Source organism: Camarhynchus parvulus, chromosome 3 (assembly GCF_901933205.1).
Source record: "Camarhynchus parvulus chromosome 3, STF_HiC, whole genome shotgun sequence".
Taxonomy (NCBI): Eukaryota; Metazoa; Chordata; class Aves; order Passeriformes; family Thraupidae; genus Camarhynchus; species Camarhynchus parvulus.
In genome coordinates, this window is record NC_044573.1 from 68,383,712 (window position 1) to 68,403,428 (window position 19,717).

At 48.9% G+C, this 19,717-nt stretch overlaps 1 protein-coding gene across 2 annotated transcripts; it reads right to left on the bottom strand.

The window, feature by feature from the left end:
- Positions 1-721: 721 nt before the first annotated feature.
- NR2E1 (nuclear receptor subfamily 2 group E member 1) lies at positions 722-19,448 on the bottom strand. 2 transcript variants are annotated; one of them, XM_030945026.1, is made up of 10 exons: positions 19,367-19,448; positions 18,725-19,263; positions 13,592-13,737; positions 12,777-12,864; positions 12,259-12,494; positions 10,808-10,954; positions 5,997-6,093; positions 5,462-5,611; positions 5,092-5,197; positions 722-2,794 (listed from the first exon to the last, which is right to left on the bottom strand). In XM_030945026.1, the coding sequence occupies exons 2-10, from the start codon at positions 18,747-18,749 to the stop codon at positions 2,632-2,634; spliced, it is 1,158 nt and encodes a 385-aa protein (XP_030800886.1). In that variant the 5' UTR covers positions 18,750-19,263; positions 19,367-19,448; the 3' UTR covers positions 722-2,631. The 2 variants fall into 2 exon arrangements, with proteins under 2 accessions (XP_030800886.1, XP_030800885.1); XM_030945025.1 differs by having other exon boundaries at positions 18,725-19,414.
- Between the last annotated feature and the right edge of the window lie 269 nt (positions 19,449-19,717).

A 19,717-nucleotide genomic window follows, 5' to 3' on the forward strand; every position in this document is an offset into this window, starting at 1 on the left:
GTGAGTCTGCTCTGCAGCTGGGCCAGGTCTTGCAGGTGAGAGGATGAGATATGGGTGTGGTGCCATTGCCCTGCCTGCTTTGCAGTACACTCTGTTTTGTCCTCTAGCCTGGGCGACATAGGGACTGCAGCAAACTGCAGGGTGTGATTGCCTGGTTGCCTAGCGGGGTGGATGTAGTTCATGCTTATTGCTGCTCTGGGACAGCAGCATGAATCTTACTGAAATGAATGTCCTGTAATGGATTCTCTGCAGTAATGGGTTTTACTTCTCTAGCTCATAGACTGACTTGCCACAGAGGTGGAGAACTGCAATTGATTTTTCTACCCTATTAGATTCTTTTCAGTGTAGACAGCAGAAGATAGTTGGAGATTATTACAGATGCAGGAAAAATAAATTATAAGCAGTTTGTTAGTTTCTTTCTAAGAATGCGCTTGCCCTGTGGTAAGAGCATTTTTAAGTGCTCCAAGCTAGTTTGTATAGAAGATACTTTGAGGTCCCACAGCCTGTGACTCATCTTGTGTATTTATGGACTGTCTGTCTTGGAAAAGATAGAATGCGAGACCCAGCAGACTGCAAATGGAAGAGAGCTGGGGTTAAAACTTTGACCTTTGAAACATGTGAGATTTTTGAGCTTGGAAGTCAGCAGAGCTAGGATTTCACTTGTGACCTGTATTCCTTGACACTGCAAACCAGTGAGCCGTCAATACACACAGTATATTTCTACCTGTCATTTTAGCATGCATGGTTCTTCATTTGCATATGAACAATGCATTACTCATTGCCATATGAACAATGCATTTCCCTCCTATTATTGCCCAGTTGTTGTGTTGATTAGGAGTTGTTTCCATCTTTTTTTGGTGTGATTATGCAGTTAGACACCTTAACAAAACCTCAGTCTTTTTAATTGAAGCAGTGCTTTTGTACTCAACACCTTTTGTTAGCTGCACAGTTCACTGGTACTAAAAATTGTAATAACATGCAACAGAAGGCACATACTGGGGTAGACCTTTGGTGCACTTAGTGTTGTATCCTAGAAAAAGCTACATGTCACCTTCTTGAGAAAGAAGGTGGTATTTATTTGGCAGCTGGTATTTATTTGGATTACAGAAAATAGCTCCATGTAGGATGTCACAAGGCAGGATCACCTACGCTACTCCTTTAATGTTTGTCTAATCTGTTTTTAAAAACTTCCGATGATGGAAACTGCGCAGGATCTAGGGCAATCCATTTTAGTAAAGAATACTTCTATTCCCTGGTAAGTAGGGGACAGTGAAAGAAGCTGATTAAGGACAACGGTTGAAAGAACAGTGGAAATTAATTTAAATTCAATATATTTTTATTCTTTGTAAATACAATGAGTACAACTTTTTAACTTCACAAATCGGTTAATCCACTTTGTACAGGAAAAGTTTTACTCATTCTATGATAGTTCAAGTGCTGATCTTTCTCAGTGCTAGTTCCTAATAACAAATCAAATTTTGAAAAGTACAGCAGCTATCTTTAAATGTTTTTTCTTTCTACATTATTCGTACATCAAATAAGCAGCTTATAACGTTTTTGTGTGTGAGAGGGTGTAGGCGAACAAGGCTTCAAAATTAGAACCTGGAGTTTTCTAAAAAGGCATTGGAGACTTTTGGAAATTGTTAGCATTGTATCAGTCAACAACCTTTATTTCTTTGAAATAAAATTCCTTCCATTGATTTTTTTATAGTCATTTCATTTCTCTGCACATCTCATTGACAAAGAGTTTGGCCACCGTTGCCTTTGGTTTCAGCACTGTGCCAACGGGACAGCCAGCAGATCACTGAAGCGGTCATCTCCATTGTATTTGGTTTTGCTGTTTTAGTCTTCCTTTCTTGTGTTGTCTCTTTTCAGGTGTGTGTGTGTGTGTGTGTGTGTGTGTGTGTGTGTGTGTTTGAATGTATGTCTGTGTGTGGAAGAAGAAGGAGGGAAGGTTGGGAAGGAAATGTATAAAGCTCTTCTGTCTTTGAGATGTTAACCGAACAAATTGTGGTGACATCTGCGTCAAAGATCACCAGTTCACTTTGTAGGAAGAATGGAGCTGCCGTCATAAGCTACCTTTTAATCAGTTCTGAAGGCCACTTCATGATGCATTATAGCAGAAGCAATGTTTTGGTAACTTGGTCTCAAATGTTGCCTATCGTATTAAAAACATTTTCCCAACATAGGCTACTTTTAAAACAATTCTGAAGGCCACCACATCTTGTGTTACAACAGAAGCCAAGTTTGGTCACCCGGTTCCAAATACTGAACAAGCTAAAGTACCTTCTTTCACATTTTGTCTCAGATCTGCCAGTTGAATGAGAGAATAGCAGAGTCTTTGTTAACTATGACTGGCGTCTGAATTGCCTCCATCCTGTAGTAACAGGAATAGCAGCCAAATTCCAACCACTTTCACTTTTTCTGTAGAACAAAGCATTCTCTCCATGATCTAAATCACTCTGTTCAGAGCAGCAGAATCATATCTACTGGGGTATTTTTTGTCAATGAATTTAAGGACTAAACATTCCCAGGCTTATGCTTCCTGTAGATTTTGTTAGTTGAGGCTTATTCTCCTTAGATAAAAGTTCTTCTCAAACTGTCCATCCTGATTGGTTCTTTTAAGGTAATTTATATGTCGCTGGATTTGTACATATCTGAAAGCAGTCTTGTAATTGGTACATTCCCAATGGTCTTTTTGAAAAACACTTCTTCTATTGTAGATGGACTAATTGAACGTAAAGCTGGTAAAAGCAATAGAAGTTTTCCAAAACGACAGGGTTGTGTAGGATACCTAGAGAAAGAGAGAAAAAAGAATTCCGTTGAAGTTTTAAAGTATTTTTTCAAAGGAAGGACTTTATTTTATAGAAAAAGACCAATATTTACTAAATTGCACAGGTGATGCTACCTATGTGTCCCAGTTTGAGACAAATTTGGGAGGAAACACCATAACCTCAACCTAAGTGCAGTCTGCATGGTCTAGAATGACTCAGAATCTAGTGGGATACTATTGGCACCCCAGGACACTGTGCCAAAACCCTGTGTTTTGTACTTGTGTGAGCAACAAGGCTGACTCCAAGGAAAACTCTCTGTGGCAGTCAGCAGAACATAGGACGAGGTTTCTGAGTTTTGTTTAGCTCCTTTGTTCATTCCCCTAGAGCAGTAGGAATACAAAAACTGGACCTGCTCTGATGTGTCCTTCATACAGCAATGTTCTCAATGCAGTACAGGGAAGAGCTTGACTTGTAGTAACTGCCCTGTCATTTGAAGTACAGTTTAGAACTAGCTGGATTGTCATGGTAATCACTTTGCCCCCTTTTGGTTAGCAGATATATTGAATACAATTGACATTTGTAAGGAAAGTTTTTTTAAAGAAGCTGTGCTTTCTCCCAGGTAATGTGTTTTTGTATAGGATGTTTTCCATCCTTTCTCCCAGCTTTTGAAGCCAGCACAGCATAGGATGTGCATTTTTAGCTGTGCTTATGCTGTCTTTACAACAGTGATTCTCAAACTTCTGCTTACAGAGGTCTCCCTAAAGGGAAGTGTAGTTTGTTTGGAGAAACACACTGCTTCTCCAGACTGCCCTCCCTTGCATCCTCTTGAGAGCAACTCCACTGGGATCAAAGGGCTGATACTGCAGTGACATTGGCAGTAGCGTAAATTCAAGCCTGAGGATGAAACACACAGGCTGCAAGCCCTCTCACAAGGGAGTCTGAGTGAGAGTCCTATCAGTGGACTGCACTTTTCCCTTGTAAAAGGATATTGTTTACAACATACACTGGGTAGCACAGTATCTAAATACTTCCAGCAGCACAGAAATGCTGTGGAAAAGTTGTTCCCTTGGAAGGGAAGATGTGGCTATGTATTCTTCCCTGGCTTCTCTCTCCAACAGGCCCTGTCTCATTTAAGGTCTCCAGGGAGCAATCTTCATGGAAAAGGCCTTCCTTAAGAACAGGAAGAGACCACTATGCAGCAGTTATTCTTTTTGCTCTGAAGCAGCCATAACTGGATGGAGTTTGCATTTTTACTTCCATCCCCAGCGCAGGCCATTCCCTGTAGACTAATAAGTGCTTCAGAGACTGCTACCATCTAATCTCTGATACTGATAGGGCTTCTGCCTGACAGAGCTACTATGACAGCAAATCAAAGTTTCAGAAGGAAAAAATTGTATAAAAGTTCCTCTTCCACTGCTCCATCTCCAACTGTTTTAGTCTCATGGACTTCCACTGCAACTACAGGACTTTGCTGCGACACCACAATGGGATTCACAAATTCTGGGGTTTTCATTTGAACCTGATCACAAACTCGGGGTGACATCTTGGAAGAGCCACTTAAGCTCCTTGTGTCCTTCTTTCTGTGTCTGCCAAATGGAGGAGGTTACATGCGAACTGGAGATCGTGTATGAAGGGCGCTCATACCGACTGAGATGCAATGTTTTAAGCATCACTTTTAGTGGTATTTGATTGAATAAAACATAGAGCAAATTTTTTTAACAACTTTCTGTTTGTTTGAAAACACCCATGTACTGGAGCATGCTTGAAGAGGAGCAACAAAGGTGGTTAAGGGTCTAGAGCAACCGCTAAGGGAATTGCAGTTGTTCAGTCTGAAGAAAAAGAGGCTAAGGAAAGGCTTTATCACTCTCTACCTGAAAGGAAATTATAGTGACGTGGGTTTTGGTCCATGGTCCCAGTCACAAACAATGGGACAAGAGGAAATGGCCTCAAGTTGCACCGATGGAGGTTTAGTTTGGATATTAGGAAAAATTTCCTTCCCAAAAAGGTTGTCAAGCATTGGAACAGGCTGCACAGGGAAGTGGTGGAGTCATTATCCCTGAAGGTATTTAAAACGTGTACACGTGGCCCTTGGGAACATGATTTGTGGTGGACTTGGCAATGTTAATGGTTGAACTGAATAATTTTAAGGATCCTTTCCAACATTTTCTATGGTTCTATTTTAGAAATCCCAGCAGGCTGACAGCCAATGTAGCAGCCTGGTCCCCATTTCAGTCAGTGCAAATGCCACCTTCTGTGCAATGAGAGCAGGATTTCACCCCTACACCTGCCAGAAGCACTGGCAGAAGACACCACTGACCTGGTGTGAATGTAGCTGTTCAGGGTGAGCTGGGCTTCGTCTTGAAGGGCTGCTATGGCAGCAGCATTTCGGAAACTCCTCAGTTCAGAACCACTGTGTGTGGGCACTGGAAAGCAGATCAGTTACTAGTTCAGCTTGACTCTTGGGTGGATCAAAACAGTTCAGCTAGTGCTATCAATGGAAATTAAATGTTCCCATTAGTTCCCCAGCACTCCACTGTCAGCCCTTTCAAAATGCAGCAATGACTATTGGAATTCAATATGGGAAAACCTACTGGGTGATTCAAAGCTATGCCTGGTTTAAAACATCACTTTAAAGCAGCAACCTCATAGTTATCAGACCAGACAAGTGAGGGATCCTTTCTGCTTACCAGCTTTAAAAGTGACAATGCATTTGAGACAGGCAAATTCAGTAGCATCTAGCCGAAGTTGTCTAAATCTAGCCACAACCTCCTGTAAGGCCTGTATTTCTGAAATAATTTTATTCAGCTTCTGAGAATCTGTATTGTCACCGTTCATGCCTGAAACAGAAACAGATGAAATAAATAATATTAAAGGCATTTGCTTTATTTCATATTGATTTCTGACAAAATCCTCGGTATCAATGTCCTCTCTATTGTCACACTTGTCTATCTGGTTCCATGTAAACTGACTATATTGTATGAAAGTTAATATAAAATCTTCTCTTGGATGATAACAAACACAGTAATTTGCATTTAAATGACAATGCAAGCAGTCATGAATACAACAAAACAACATTATTTGCATTTAAATATAGATTTATAAATGACAGGTATGCTCTATTGTTCAGTAGGAATTTGTTATTCTTTACATGTTGTTCTTTTTTCAGTAATGTATTTTTATGGTAATTTTTGTAACAAAGTCATTAAATTGTGCAATTCTTACCAGATACAGCCAGTAGAGTGTTAGCATCAACTGGAATGGCCCATTGTGCTATTCCTAGAACAAACAGTTCTCTCCAAGCATCTTCCAAAAGCATCAGCTGTCATACAATAGATGTACAATATAACATAGTGTATAATTTATAGATTTATAAACAATTTAAATATGTAAATTTCTATTATTTTAAAAACTACTTTAAATGCCTGTCATGGTATTTCCCCCACAGCATTCATTAGCTCTTCTCTTAGCCTTTTGAGAAGGTGTCTAGAAAAAGTCTATGCATTGTAGAAAAACACTGAGTGTTGGCTCACTGTGCACCATGTTGTGGACCAAAAGGGAAGAGAAAGAAAGAATTCTTTTCCCAGAACATTTGCTCACAACATGAACACACCTGCTTTCTCAGCATGGTATGGGTTGTCTTCTCCTCCCCCTCAGCACTTATACAGCTGTTCTAGGAAAGGTCTTTCCTCTTGCTCTCTGGGGATTACGCTCCTTTCCCTCTGGAAGGCAGGATTTTGTGAAGAAAAGTCTGGATAACATCCTGGATCAGTGTAGGGAGCAGTGCTTTAGAGCACACATACATCTTATAACCCCTTCCTTACTAAGCCACTCTCTATATCTGTCAAGCACAGCATCTGAACACACAAACATCAGTGTCACTTGTTTTTCTGGTTTTTTTTTTTGCTTAAAATCACTCAGAAATTCCAGGCACTAAGAGCTGTTTCCTTTCAGAGATGCGAATATCCAGGCACCTATGCTGACAGCCTTGCTAGTTCTCTGCAGTTTTTGCACATTGCATGTCTGTATGGAGGATGTGTTTTTCTCTGTTTTCCCTGAGGCAGTGGTGCATCTGAAGAGGAGCCAAAACTTCTGGAAATGCAGACTGGCAAAGCCAGAACAGACATGTTTAGTCTTGAGGACATCTATGGATTGCTAGCCCAGACCAGCTCTTAAGAGAGGATTGGAGGACCTCTGGTTCAGCTGAAGTGCATGGCCAAAGGACACGTGGTGGTGTGTACATGTTGCTGGGACCTTGTGTCACAAAATAGGGTGGGAGAGATTTGAAGGGGTGAAAACTGTAGTGGGATCAGAAGATACCTTCTAGCAGCTCCATGCAGTGAAAGCAGATTGCCCAAAAAAATGAAGCCACCAAACCAAAACCCCAAAACCTGCAATCATTGATATTTCTATGGTCCCTGAAACTATCAGCAGCTTAGCTTCTTAGGAAAAGAGGAAGGAGGGTATTTTAAGTACGTAAAGAGTCTGTAAAGAAGAACAAAGTAAAAAATGCTGTACCAAATTAATGATGGTATCCTTGGAATCAGGTTTGTGAAAGTAGTACGTGATACAGAAAGCATCAATAAAAGCAAATCCTTCATCTGTGTGCAAACTCTTAGCAATACTGCTGTTCAGGACAGTGTTACTTGTTGCCAGCCACTAGGACACCAGGCAATGGGCAGAAACTGCACAGGAAATTCTACCTGAATATGAGGAAAAACTTCTTTACTGTGCACCAAGCACTGGAACAGGTTATCCAAAGTTGTTGTAGAGTCTCCCTCACTGGAGATATTTAAAAACTGCCTGGACACAGTCCTGTGCCATGTGCTCTGTGGTGACCCTGCTTAAGCAGGGAGGTTGGATCAGATGTGATCCCTTCCAACCTGATGCCTCCTGTGATTCCATGATTACGTGGAATGGAATTGGATGGTGTTAAATCATCCTGTTCCAATCTGAATTCTCAGAGTCTCTGCTCTCAACTTGTCACTGTGGGGTTATGTCCATTTTATGCCTTTTTTCCCTGTGTGCTCTGTAGAACTTCTCCATAACCTAAGGGAAGTGTGACAGGAAGGTACTGGTGTCTCTGCATACAGTTACTGTTTGAAACACTTACATTGGATTTTACCGTACCAAAAACTGCCCAGATTATTGCCTGAAATGGAGGTGGGGAGGAGGTGCTGTGTCTGGAGTGTGGTGCCCATCTCAGCTTTCTTCTGAGAGCAGATGAATCTACTCTAAAGTTTCCTAACCACTGCAGCCTGCAAACCCAGTCCCTCCTCTGGATAATCCCACCTGATGGATGTGCAGGTGTCTGTATGACATAGGAAATTATTTGCCAGCCTTTCATTTGCTTTTGTCATTTGCTTTCCTTTGCTCTTTTTTTGTCATTCATTCATGCAGATACAATGGCAATGAATGGTGGGCTCCTGGAAGATATCAATTTCATTTTTTTTTCCCACTAAGCCTTTAAAGTCAGAAGACTTTAGAAATAAGAGACTATTCCAATAGCTAACGCTTTCTTCATGCCTATGCATAAGTCTGTAAAACCACCAATTAAAATAATTCATGCTGAAGTCATACTCAGCCCTCCTTTTTCAAACAAATAACAAATACCAGGCTCTCTGAACAACTGGTTTTGCTTCTTAATCAACCCCATCCTTGCTGACCTTTTGCTGGGCACCTGCATTGGGCCAACCTGTCTCACAGATAACATGGGCAGGTGTACAGGCCAGCAGCACTAGAAGTATGGCATTCTTTGTTGTGTGTTTCCAGTTCAAAATGGACTTATCTGTATGAATATAGGGAAGGGACACAGCCTATGTCTTACCAGAGGTAGAAACGCAGCAGTGCTCAGACCTGTGTTTTATCAGCAAATATTTCTATTTATTTCCCTGCCTCCAAGATAAAACTGCCCCAGAGTTCTGAAATTACAGTGCACTTGCCTTTTTTAGAAGAACACACACCAAAAAAAAAGCAAAATTCAGGAAAATATTTTAGTTTCTCCTCAGCCAGATGTCAGGGATGCCAAAAGAGAAATGCAGACATTTACAGCTGGGCTATTGTCAAATTAAACAAAGCAATAGCAATGTTATAAAAATCAACTGTATGATTATTCATGGAATAAGGTGATTAAAATCAGAATTATTTCTTCTCGAGCTCTCCTAAGTATGACAGGGGAGTCATGCAGGAAGAGGCCCAAATCAAAGCTTTTGAGCTGAGCAGCTCTGAGTTTTGAGGAAGCTGACTTGCAATGAACTACAGCAAGTGAGAGTGATGTTAAGGAAAGGCTGGGTTTTTAATGTGTTACTCACTAAGATTAGTCCCTGCTATGAAAGGAAAGAGGTAGTAGGTTTTTAATTTAATGGGAGCACTGTGGTGCCTATGGTAGATAAGCAGGCTGTGCTTGGTCACATGCCATGGAGATCTCCTCTGCTTGCAGATCCTGCTGCTTCCTCCTCTGCACACTAACAGAGATGATGGTGTGGGAAATGCCTCCCTGTTATCTCAGATAAACTCTTTGCCTAGGGAGCCTCCTGTGGACATCACTGGTCCAGAGATGGACCCAGTCTGCTCCAGTGTGCTGGGGCTGCTGCTGGAGCAGCGCACCTGCTTCGTGTCCCTAACACTTGAGCCTGTTTCTTTGGTTGCTCACTGTGACAGACCCAGTGCTCCACAGGATTAGTGGCAGCAGAAGACACGATTAGAGAGCAGCAGGGTGCCACACTGGGATTCTTGCCTTCCTACTGGCATGTGTGACCTTCCAGGCCCTATCTCATCTCTCCCCTTATCCTCACTGCATAGCAGGACAGCAGGTAGAGCTGAGCAGCATTCCTCTTTGACTAATTTCACAACAAGGATTTCAAGACATGGATTTGTTGCTAGAAAATGAGCCTTTTTATATACCTTAGCTTTATAACACTTTGTGACCATCATTATTTACCTTTAGATTGAAAACATTCTTGGTTTTCTAGGAAGCTCTTTTCTTCTATTTCAAAATACCTATTTGCATATCAACATGTAATGTGCTTCTGGGGAGAAGAACTAGTTCCTCTGACAACTGCTATGTAACATCTATGGCACAGTTTTTCTAGTTACCATTTTGGTAAATTAGCTCAATCATATCAAAGTAATAGATGTCTTTTATGATTGGAGCTTTGTGTAGATTTCCACCCTTCCATTTTACAATTATCTGATTACTTTTTTAAAAATTGGTGCATTATACAAAGCACACTGAGTCCTCATCAAGAATCAAGTCATTAAGAAATTGTTTCATCTTGTATGGTTCACCTGTGATTTACTTGAGGCAAAGGGAAATTATCATAGAGGAAAACAAAACATATTAGGGAAGATTTTAATTAATGGTAAAAAATACTGGGGGCTGGCCAAATACTGCTTCCACCACATTGACGTAATTGTAAGCCAAGGTGAATAAGGAAAAAAATGTTGTCTGTGTAAACAGTTGAGAGGAGAGGAGAGGAGAAGAAGAGGAGGAGGAGAAGGAGGATGAGGAGAGGAGGGGGAGGAGGAAGAGGAAGAGGTGGTAGAGGAGGAGGAGGAGGGGAGGAGGAAGAGGAGGAGAATTGGTCTTCAAAAACGACCTCAGTCATATCCTGAGACCATAAACTTAACTAAGCATTTCTCATCCCTAAATAGCAAAGTAAGATGCTATTCCCCATTTTATGGAAAGAAAACTTGTCCTACAAGTAGAAAAGCAGTTTGGGCATACTAAGTTTAGTCTGCAGCCTGGTGATTTCTCCTCTAGCACTTGTCCTTCCATAATATTAGTTTTATGTTAGATTCCTCTTTCCTGGCTTGATTTTTCACTTCCTTCATGAGACAAAAGTCAGAGGAAAGCAGTTTCTAAATCACTGCGTGGTTTTCAGGGGCAGACTGGAACGCTGCACTGAACTTCAGAGATGCTGAAGTTCATTACGGATTTCAAGGTCTAGGGCTGGAAGTCCAGGACCCAATGTGAAGTCTGAGCCCTCTTTAACAGGCAGGCCAGGCCGTTGCCACTCCCACTGCCACTGCCTTACCTGGTCTTGTAAGGACAAGGTGGAGAAGGCTGGGACACTTTTGGCCCACTTGATGCTCATGAACAGAAGTCTGGCCGCTGACTCGCAGACGGATTCAGTGGCCACTTCGTAGAGATACATCGGGGTGCCATTGACTTCGTGTGGGTACTAATATCAAAGAGAAAATAAAGCCATCTCATACAGTGCCACCAAGGCAGCCTGGTCTTCCTCTCCCCTACACTCAGTGCTCCTGCTCATCCCCAACAGAGAGTGTGCACTCTCGTGTTCTGCAAGCAGAGGGCATTGCTTGCAGTGGGCTCGCTCCAAACTGCTCCTTGCTGCTTATCCATGTGGATGAGCTGTACTAAAGAAACTGTTCAGAGCAGGAGCTTGAAAGGAGAATGAAATTATTGCATCAGAGGGGAAAAAGTGTACCAAAATTATGTGTCATGCTTTACTCTGTTACACAATAGAGCACCTCTGATAGGAGAGATAGAAGAATAAAAATTTGATTAACAACAAGTAGTTTGTAACCTTGCTTCAGAAGCTGATTTAGCATTCCAGCCCTGCTCAGCAAAGCAGTAAATATTCATTTAGCCTAAACCGTCATCTTGCTCCCTGACTGCAACAGGTTGTAAGTAGATGCACAGAGCTAAGCATAACTATTTAGAGGCTGCGTTAGGGTTTGAATAGAGTTATGTTTTCAAGTGTGTGCTACGTTTTCTTGCCAAATAAATTCTGATTCAGCATTTTTTAAAGTTACCATGTAAAACTATATGTTGTGACCACGTTTATGATGGGTTCTGCCAAGCTGTGTACCAGCTCTGAAAATGCAGAACTATTTAAGCAGTTTTTTCTGTGATTTTCTAGATGCTGTGAAGACACAAAATGCCATTGCAAATGGGCTAATGAAAAACATCACCTTTCAGCTAATTCCTGTGCAGTTGAGGCCACAGCAGTGCTTCCACTGGGCTGCTCAGGAAATGTCACAACCAAGAAGTGCAGAGAGCCAGCTTAGCCAAGTTTGAGTTTTGTGTCTGTGGGGACAAGCTGCAGGCTTTGGTCAGTACACAAAGTACTTTCTGAACTACACCACCATGGAGACCGGCATTTCTCTGAAGAAAACTCATTCACAGGGATTGCATTCCTTGTGAAACAAGGTCTAAAACTGACTTGTGGATGGGCTCCAGGCAGGAGGAGCATTTCTGCATCCATGAAAGTATTAGAAAGGTGAGACAGGGTTTGTATGGAGCAGGTTATCAGCTGCTCCTGCTGCACATCCCTTCTCCAGAGGGATTGCACCTCATGTCCTCACTGCCTTTAGGGGTGTAACAAAAGTCCTCACCACAACCCACAAAGCCTCAAGCCTTGCTGTTTGCCATGTCTACCCCAGAGGCAGGAAGGAACTGACAGGTTGCAGGGCCCTCAGCAGCAAGGTTTGCAGCCCGCTGGGGGCCGGGGCAGGGGCTGACCTTTGGGGTGGGCTGTGCCAGGCCCACCAGAGCCTGTCTCTCCGGGGTGCCGGTGACAGCGGCCAGCTCCAGGCCGTGGGGCTCCAGCTGGGAGACGGCGGTGAAGAAGGCAGGTGCCGGCAGGGCGGCGGCGGGGAAGTGCGGGGCTCCGCCGCTCTCCTCCTTGTGCCCGCGGAAGTAGAGAGCCACCTGCTTCCGAATCGTCGACGTCCGGGGGCCCCGCTCGTGCTGCACCGCTGTGGGCATCAAAGAAGGGCGAGGCAGTCACCTCGGGGATCCGCGCTGGGTGCCCCGCACTGCTCGACCGGCCTTCCCTCCCTCCCTGCAATTTTCTGAGGCCAGCCCTGTGCCCCCTGCCCGAGAGGTGCCTGGGGAGAAGTGTCTGGGGGTGCCGCAGGATGCGAGGGTCATTCGTGGCCTGGCCACGGAGACACCGGGGTGACACAGCGCTCCTCAGTTCAGAGCAGCTCCCTCCTGCTGCCCCGCCACCCCAGCCCCGGGAGAGGGGGAGCAGGTACCATCTTTGTTCATGTTGACCTCCAAGCACTTCTTCAGCCGGCAGGCTCGGCACTGGTTCCTGTGCGTCTTGTCCACCGGGCAGCCTCCCTGCAACACAGCCAGCCGTCGGGCCGGGGGCAGCAGCGCGCCCACCCCGCCGGCCCCGGGAGGCGCGGAGGGGCTGGCCCTGCGAGCGCCGGGCCGGGCCGTGCCGGGCCGTGCCGGGCCGGGCCAGGTGCCCGACCTCGGGACAGGGCGGGTCGGGCGGGGCGGGCCGGGCCGCCTTCAGCACCCGAGACAGCGACGGCGGCGCCGCCCCCTCGGGGCAACCGCTGCACCGCGCATCCTTCCGCGATCCCAGCCTCTCATCCCCGCGGGGACGCTCCCGGAGTGGGAAGGAGAACGGCCGGAGCAGAATGGGAAAAGCGGGGCTGCCTCCGCCTGGGCGCGGGCACGACACGCCGGCCTGTAAACCCATGGTTGTCCAGCGCCTGGCTGCGCTGAGGCTTACCGGGAGGCTGCCCCTCTCTGTCCTCCCGTACCCAGGCGATGTGCTGGCTGTACCTTCCCCCTGCCCGCATCCCTCCTTCTCCCTGCGCATCTCCTCCATCCTCTCCGGTGGGCTGGGGCGTGGGGACGTGCAGGGGGAGGCGGGCTGGGGCACCCAGCGCCCGGCCTCGGCCCGGGACCCCTGGCAAGGGAGGGTGAGGCTGCGCGGCTGCTGCCTCTCTTGCTGCGGGAGTCTCGCTGTTGGTGGGGCAAGGGCAATGCGGGCCCCCGGGGAAATGCAGGGTAGGGGGTGCAGGCGGTGAGGGGGCTGTGCTGCTGCTGGTACCTGATTTCCTGATTTGCAAACATAGGTCCTATTCCTCCTGATGCTCCTCTTGAAAAATCCCGAGCACCCATCGCAGGCGTAAACCCCATAGTGCTTTCCGGAGCTGCGGTCCCCACACACTTTGCAAGGGATGTCTAAAATGCGACCTGAAAGCAGAGACGGGAAAGAGGGAGAGAGAGAGCTCTCAGCAATCTGACCTCCGGAGGGATTAGCCGCAGAGCCGCAGTACAAGCAAATAATGAAGTGATTTTATAGCCAACTTTCTTTTCCTTGAGCAAGTGTCAGTTTTCTACAATGAGCATTATTCATGCCCCGCTACGTTTATTTGGATCTTCTATAATCGCCAAGACCCATTTTGGAAGGGAAGATTACAGCAGCGGGAGCAGCAGTCTTGCCTGCGAGAAGTGAGGATGAGGGGGAGGGGAGGGAATTCAGGGGGTTTGGTGAGGGGGGTGCGTGTTTCTCTGGCTTTCTGGCGCTCGGCAAACAGGACGGCACTTTCCCTGGCAAGAGAGCAGTCAGGAGACCGATGCACAGAATAAACCAAAACAAAACAAAATAAAATGATCGGGAAGCCAAGCAACCTCCTCTCCCCGCTAGCAACCCTGGCGAAAGGGGGCTGATTTTCACGGCAGGGAAGGTGTGCCATTTTCTTCACCCCAAAACCTGCAGCAAAACTTTCCGCCTCTGTTTTGTGCGCGGAGGAATCAGCGGACCTGTGAGCCTGGCGGGCGGACAGTGTCCCCCATCCCGTCCCGCTCCGCCTCGCCGCAACCCCCGCTCCGCCGGGCGCTGCTTTCGCTCCAGCTTCGACTGGAACTGCAAATACTCTCAGGGAGATGGAAAAACTCGTGCAGAGACGATTGCAGCCTGGTTTAAGAAACCCGCCAAAATCCCTCTCGGCTTCTGCCTTTTCTCAGTTTTTTTCTTCTTCTTCTCTCTTCTGCTGTTTCTTTTTATTTTTATTTTTATTTTATTTTTTCTTTTTCCTTTAATTTTTTTCCTTTATTTTTTTCTTTTCCTTTAATTTTTTCTTTAAATTTCTTTTCATTTTTCTGTTTCTTTTCCTTTTCCTTACTCTCTTTTCCTTTTTCCTTTAATTTTTTCTTTTCTTTTTATTTCATTTTCCTTTTCCTTGTTTTCTTTTCCTTATTCTCTTCCTTTTCCTTGTTTACTTTTTCCTTTAATAGTTTTCTCTTCCTCTTCTCTTCTCTTCTCTTCTCTTCTCTTCTCTTCTCTTCTCTTCTCTTCTCTTCTCTTCTCTTCTCTTCTCTTCTCTTCTCTTCTCTTCTCTTCTCTTCTCTTCTCTTCTCTTCTCTTCTCTTCTCTTCTCTTCTCTTCTCTTCTCTTCTCTTCTCTTCTCTTCTCTTCTCTTCTCTCCCTCTGCCTCAAACAGCCTTCTTCCCTCTTACCAGACCTTAAATTATAAATTCAGTCCCTCTCACCAAACCTTGGTCCCCAAACTCTAATGGAGGGCTCTCGAGGCCGCTATATTTATTTGGAAGTAGTTCAGGGACGGTCCTGGCTACGGGTGGGTGAAGATGGAGGGGGAAAAGCGGCAGCGTGCGGAGCAGTGCTGGGGGGCGGGAGGGGGCAATGGAAACAGGCCACAGGGGCTCCTCTCGCTCCCTAGAGAATTTAGGAGTCCGAGATACTTTCAGACATGTCTGCGCTAAGGTTCTAAGACAATGCCTGCTGGCAGACAATAGGGACATTAGATAAAGTGTTAACTTAATGATTTTGCCCATTGAAACTCGTTTGACTGCCTCCAATGAGCACAAGCTGCCAGCTTCTCCCCTAAATGAAACCCGACAGCTGCTATACACAACACGGCGAGAGGGACGGGGATTAGGTTAGGGACTGCGAGAGGGAGGGGTGGCGGAGGGAGGGAAGGTGGGGGGGAGAGAGGTTAAAGAATAGAAAACTTTTGCGCAATTAATAAGGAGCGCAGCTGAAGGATGCCCCCCCGCACACCACTGCCTGCGAGCAAACCGCGGCTTTGGAGCTGCAGGTAGGCGCCCGTGAGGAGGGCTGAGGCCAAGGCACGGTTTCTGGGAGTGTGTAATTACAAGCCCTCCTTGCCACCTGCCTATTGGGGCACCAGTGACCCGTCAAAAAGTGTAGCATGGGAATTCGGATATCGCACAATGCAAACGGGGGAAAGCGCCCGACTTCCCTCTCCAGTCCTTAGCATCCACGGGGAGAGAGAGGATCCACACGCACGCACACAAAGGAGGGAGGAGGAGGAGGGGCAGGCTGGGGGTGGGGGCAGAGACACTGAAGCGGTACGTGCAGCGGTGGTGCATCCCGGTGCCGAGCCCGCACTGCTGCGCTGCCCCCGCGCACCCCGTCCCAGCGCCGCTCCCCTTCCCGCGGCTCCGGGCCCGGCCTCGGTCCCGCACACCCGGGCCCGCCGTGTGACCGCCACCTCCCCGGGCCACCGGTCACCAGCGGGGTCCCCGCTTGCCCGGCCGGCCTGCGGTGGGGGGCGGCCGGCTCCTCTGCCGGCGCTTAGGGCGGCCAGTGGAGACGGAAAAAACTTGTATTAGTTTTCCCCACACAGATTTTAGGTTTGGGAGCCGCTTTGGGAAAAGAAAATCCTACGCACTATGTAGTACATATCCACACCATGCATATAAACACACGGCCCTTGTATTCCTTACACGTCCCCGTATTCCTGCCGTAGATGGCGAGCACCTGGAGCATCTCACCAAACCCACATAAGCGCGTTTCCAGCGGCCGGAGCAGCGTGGCCGGTCTGCTGAGCTCCGTAGCCCCGGCGAGGCGGGGACGGGGTCGGGGACACGGCGGAGGGAGCGGCCGGAGCCCCCCGCACCGCGGCTTTGCGGGGCCGCCCCGTCCCGGCCGCGCTCTGCCCACCCCCTCCGCCCCTCCGAACCCCCAGCCCTGCCCCGCGGGGGCTGTTATGAGAAAACTTTCTTGCTGGGCGAAATATGAAATAAATAGACGGGAAAGAGGCAGGGCGGGGGGTGGGAAGGGAAAAATGTAAGCTTGACACGGGGTCATGCGATAACTGATTAACTCTGTTTAAAAGCGCTCCGGTTCCCCGAGGTACCGCTTCGTCTCAGAAGTTTTAGCGCTAAGAAAATGGGATTTCTGTTCAGCAGGGAAACCGTTTTGAACATCCCACGACAGGGGGTCCTTGGGGGCTTTTTTTGTGTGTCATAATTGCTTAAAGGATATATGGCAGCCCCGATTACTGTAATTACCATCAGAGGCTGTTGAAAGAAGTTAGTCTGGGCTCGGGGGACGGCGGGATGGGGTCTTGTTACCACCCAGGCAGACATCTCAGTTGACATCGCCGGGCGCCCACCGGCGGGCAGAAAAGCCAAGACACAGCCCCTTCGCCCGGGAGCCCCTCAGGACCCCCGGGACGATCGCCCAGGCCCTGGGACAGCCGGTCGGGCTTTTGCATGCGCTGCCGAGGCCGGCTGGGCTGCGGCCCTAGCGCTGAGGAGACCCAGCGCGTCCCCATCCCGGCGGGATTGGACTGGGTCGGACCTCGGGGTCCCTTTCGGGAGGTCCCCAGGGGTCAGGCGGTCACCAGTGAAAGCGGCGGCGGTGGCCGGGGGGTCGCTCAGCGCCGTGGGGCCGGAGGAGCGATCCAGCCTGGCGGGTTTTCACCTCCGCAAAATGTCTCCGGCAGAAGCTCCGCCGCCCTTTGGGGACAAGACTCCCCGATGCTTCCTGCCCCTTCCTCATCACTCAGAAACAGGCCAGAAGCTCCGATACCGTCCCGGCGCGGTTGCCCACGGGCCCGATCCCGCTCCGGCTGCCTCGCACCACCCGGGCGGCCTGGGGAACGCAGTCGGCCGAAGCAGCCCCGGCCGCCGCAGGTTGTTTAGCCCCCGTCCCCTTCCCCGGTTAGCAGTGCCTTAGCACCTCGACTACAATTTTATTGCCTTCCTCGCGGGGCTGGGGCAAAAAGATGCCGCACTCAGCCCCGCGGAGGAAGAGGGCAATCCAGCGACGCCGGAGCGGCGGCAGCTCGGCCGCAGAGCCGGGGGCTCCGCGCCGCCGCCTCCTCCACGCGCGCCCTCCGCGCCGCGGCCCCCGCCGCCCCCGGCCACGCCGCCGCGCCCCCGCCCTCCTCCCGGCTCCCCGGCCCCCGCGGACAAAGGGCGGACTCGGGTCAAAATAATGGAGGGCAGCGGCGAGGAGAAGGCCGCGGGGCTGGTGGGGGGCGGCCGGTGGCAGGTACCGCGGCGGGAGGGAGATTTGCCTCCCTTGGCCGCCGCTCCGCCACCCCGGGAGCCTGTCGGAGCGCAGAGGAAATAGCTGTCCGATCCATCACTTGTCAGACATTAAATTGGATTGGGTATTTTTCCCCCCTTTGTTACTGACTCCATCCATATTACAAACTCCGAAAGTCCCGTTGGGATTATACGAATTGAGCCATTCGGTAAGAGCGGTTAGTCATGCTTTAAATTCCCCAGTTATGAGGTGCATGGATTTAGGATTAAGGAAAATGTGACTTTTAAGTTGTTTCTGCTTTCCTCGTTGCAGGATTATTTGTTGTAACTGGGAATGGTGTGCAAAGTACTGCATTTAAATCCTCCTTCGACTGAGTTGCTTACGCGATTCAGTGTAATTGAGCGACCGGACTTTCAAACTCTTAAAAAGAAATCATTATGTCGCAGAAGGTTGCATAAAGCCCGTGAGAAAACCAGCACGTTTCAAGGCCGAAATGCCTTTTAAACCCAAACCTTCCCCCCTTCACCCCTGTGCCGGAGACCCGCACGTAACCGGCCGCGTCCCGGCGGGACCAGCCCCCTCCCCGCCGTCGGCGGAGTCGCCTTCCCGGGTGCTCGCTGCCCACGGGCTTCTGTCCCGGTTCCCAGCCCGGAAAGCCGGGGCACGCAGCTGGAAACGGCTTTTTGTAAGCCCCAGGCCCAAACTCCATCGGGGCGACCCCGAGCCTATATATTCGTTGCCACTCCGGTTGGAAATATACACTTCTTTTTCAATTGGGCGCGGGGTGTGGGGGGGTGCAAACCCAAGCCACAACCCCCCCTCCCCTTCCTCTCCCTCCCCTCCACCTCCCGCCCCCCAGGCCAGGCTGCAGCCGGCCTCGGAACGGCTGCTCGAAGCCTCCACCGCGTTATTACCCACTTGTTGATCCCGCCGGCTTGCTCATGCTCGAAGCCCCCGTGAGTCGCTAAACTCGGGGCGAAGTGTCGGCGCCGGGGCGAGGCGGTGCGGCCCCCACGGGGGCCCCCCTGCTCCGCGGGGCAGGTGCCTCCCTTGGGTGCTCAGTGCTGGCTCCGCCGCGGGGGCCGGCACATCCTCGCCGCAGCCCCGCTCCCCCAGCGATGTCCTCCCGAGGGAAGGGGACACGCTGCGGGGACGCAGAAAGGGGGTGGGGGGCGCGGAAAGAAAAGTGGAGCAAAATGGGAAAAAAAAAAAAAAAGCAAAAAAGAAAAAGAACAACGAAGTGACCCAAAGTCGGCGGCTGCCGGCTGCCCCTCTCCGAGTAGATGCTCTCGGGACCCTGGGAGGGTGCTGGGGGTGCGACTGTGCTCGCCACGGCGCTCCTGGAAGGCAAGCGAGAGCCACAGCAGCCAGGACAACAATGAGGCGAAGGAGAAGGTAGGATAGGGAGCGGGGCTCTGCGCCGAGCGCCTCGGTGCAGCAAGCAGGGAGATCAGAGCCTGGAAAAATAATGGAAGGGGGGAAAAGGCGTCAGAGGAGGCAGTCTCTGCCTCTCAGAAACTGAATGGTATAAAAAGGGAAAGGTTTCCAGAAGTTCATTACACTGGCTGACTTCGCGCTTTGAGCTCCAGGCTTCGGCCCCTATAATATCAGCAGAGAGGCTGTGACAGGCAGCGGCGGGGAGGGGAGAGGGACGCCCCCTGCCCACTGAGCTTCCCTCGCTTTCCCCCCAACTCCTGCCGCCGCGTGACGTCACCCCGCGCTGGCAAGGGGAGGGGGCAGGGAGGGGGTTAAATGCTAATGATATTAATGAACCCCCGAGCGGCTTCCACACAAAATGCAGCGGCTGCCGAGACGATTCCGCCTCCTCACTCGCCTTGTGCCCTCGCTGTCATAAAAAGCGACAACTCCCCCCACCGCTCCGCAAAAAAAACCCCAAAAAAACAAACAAAA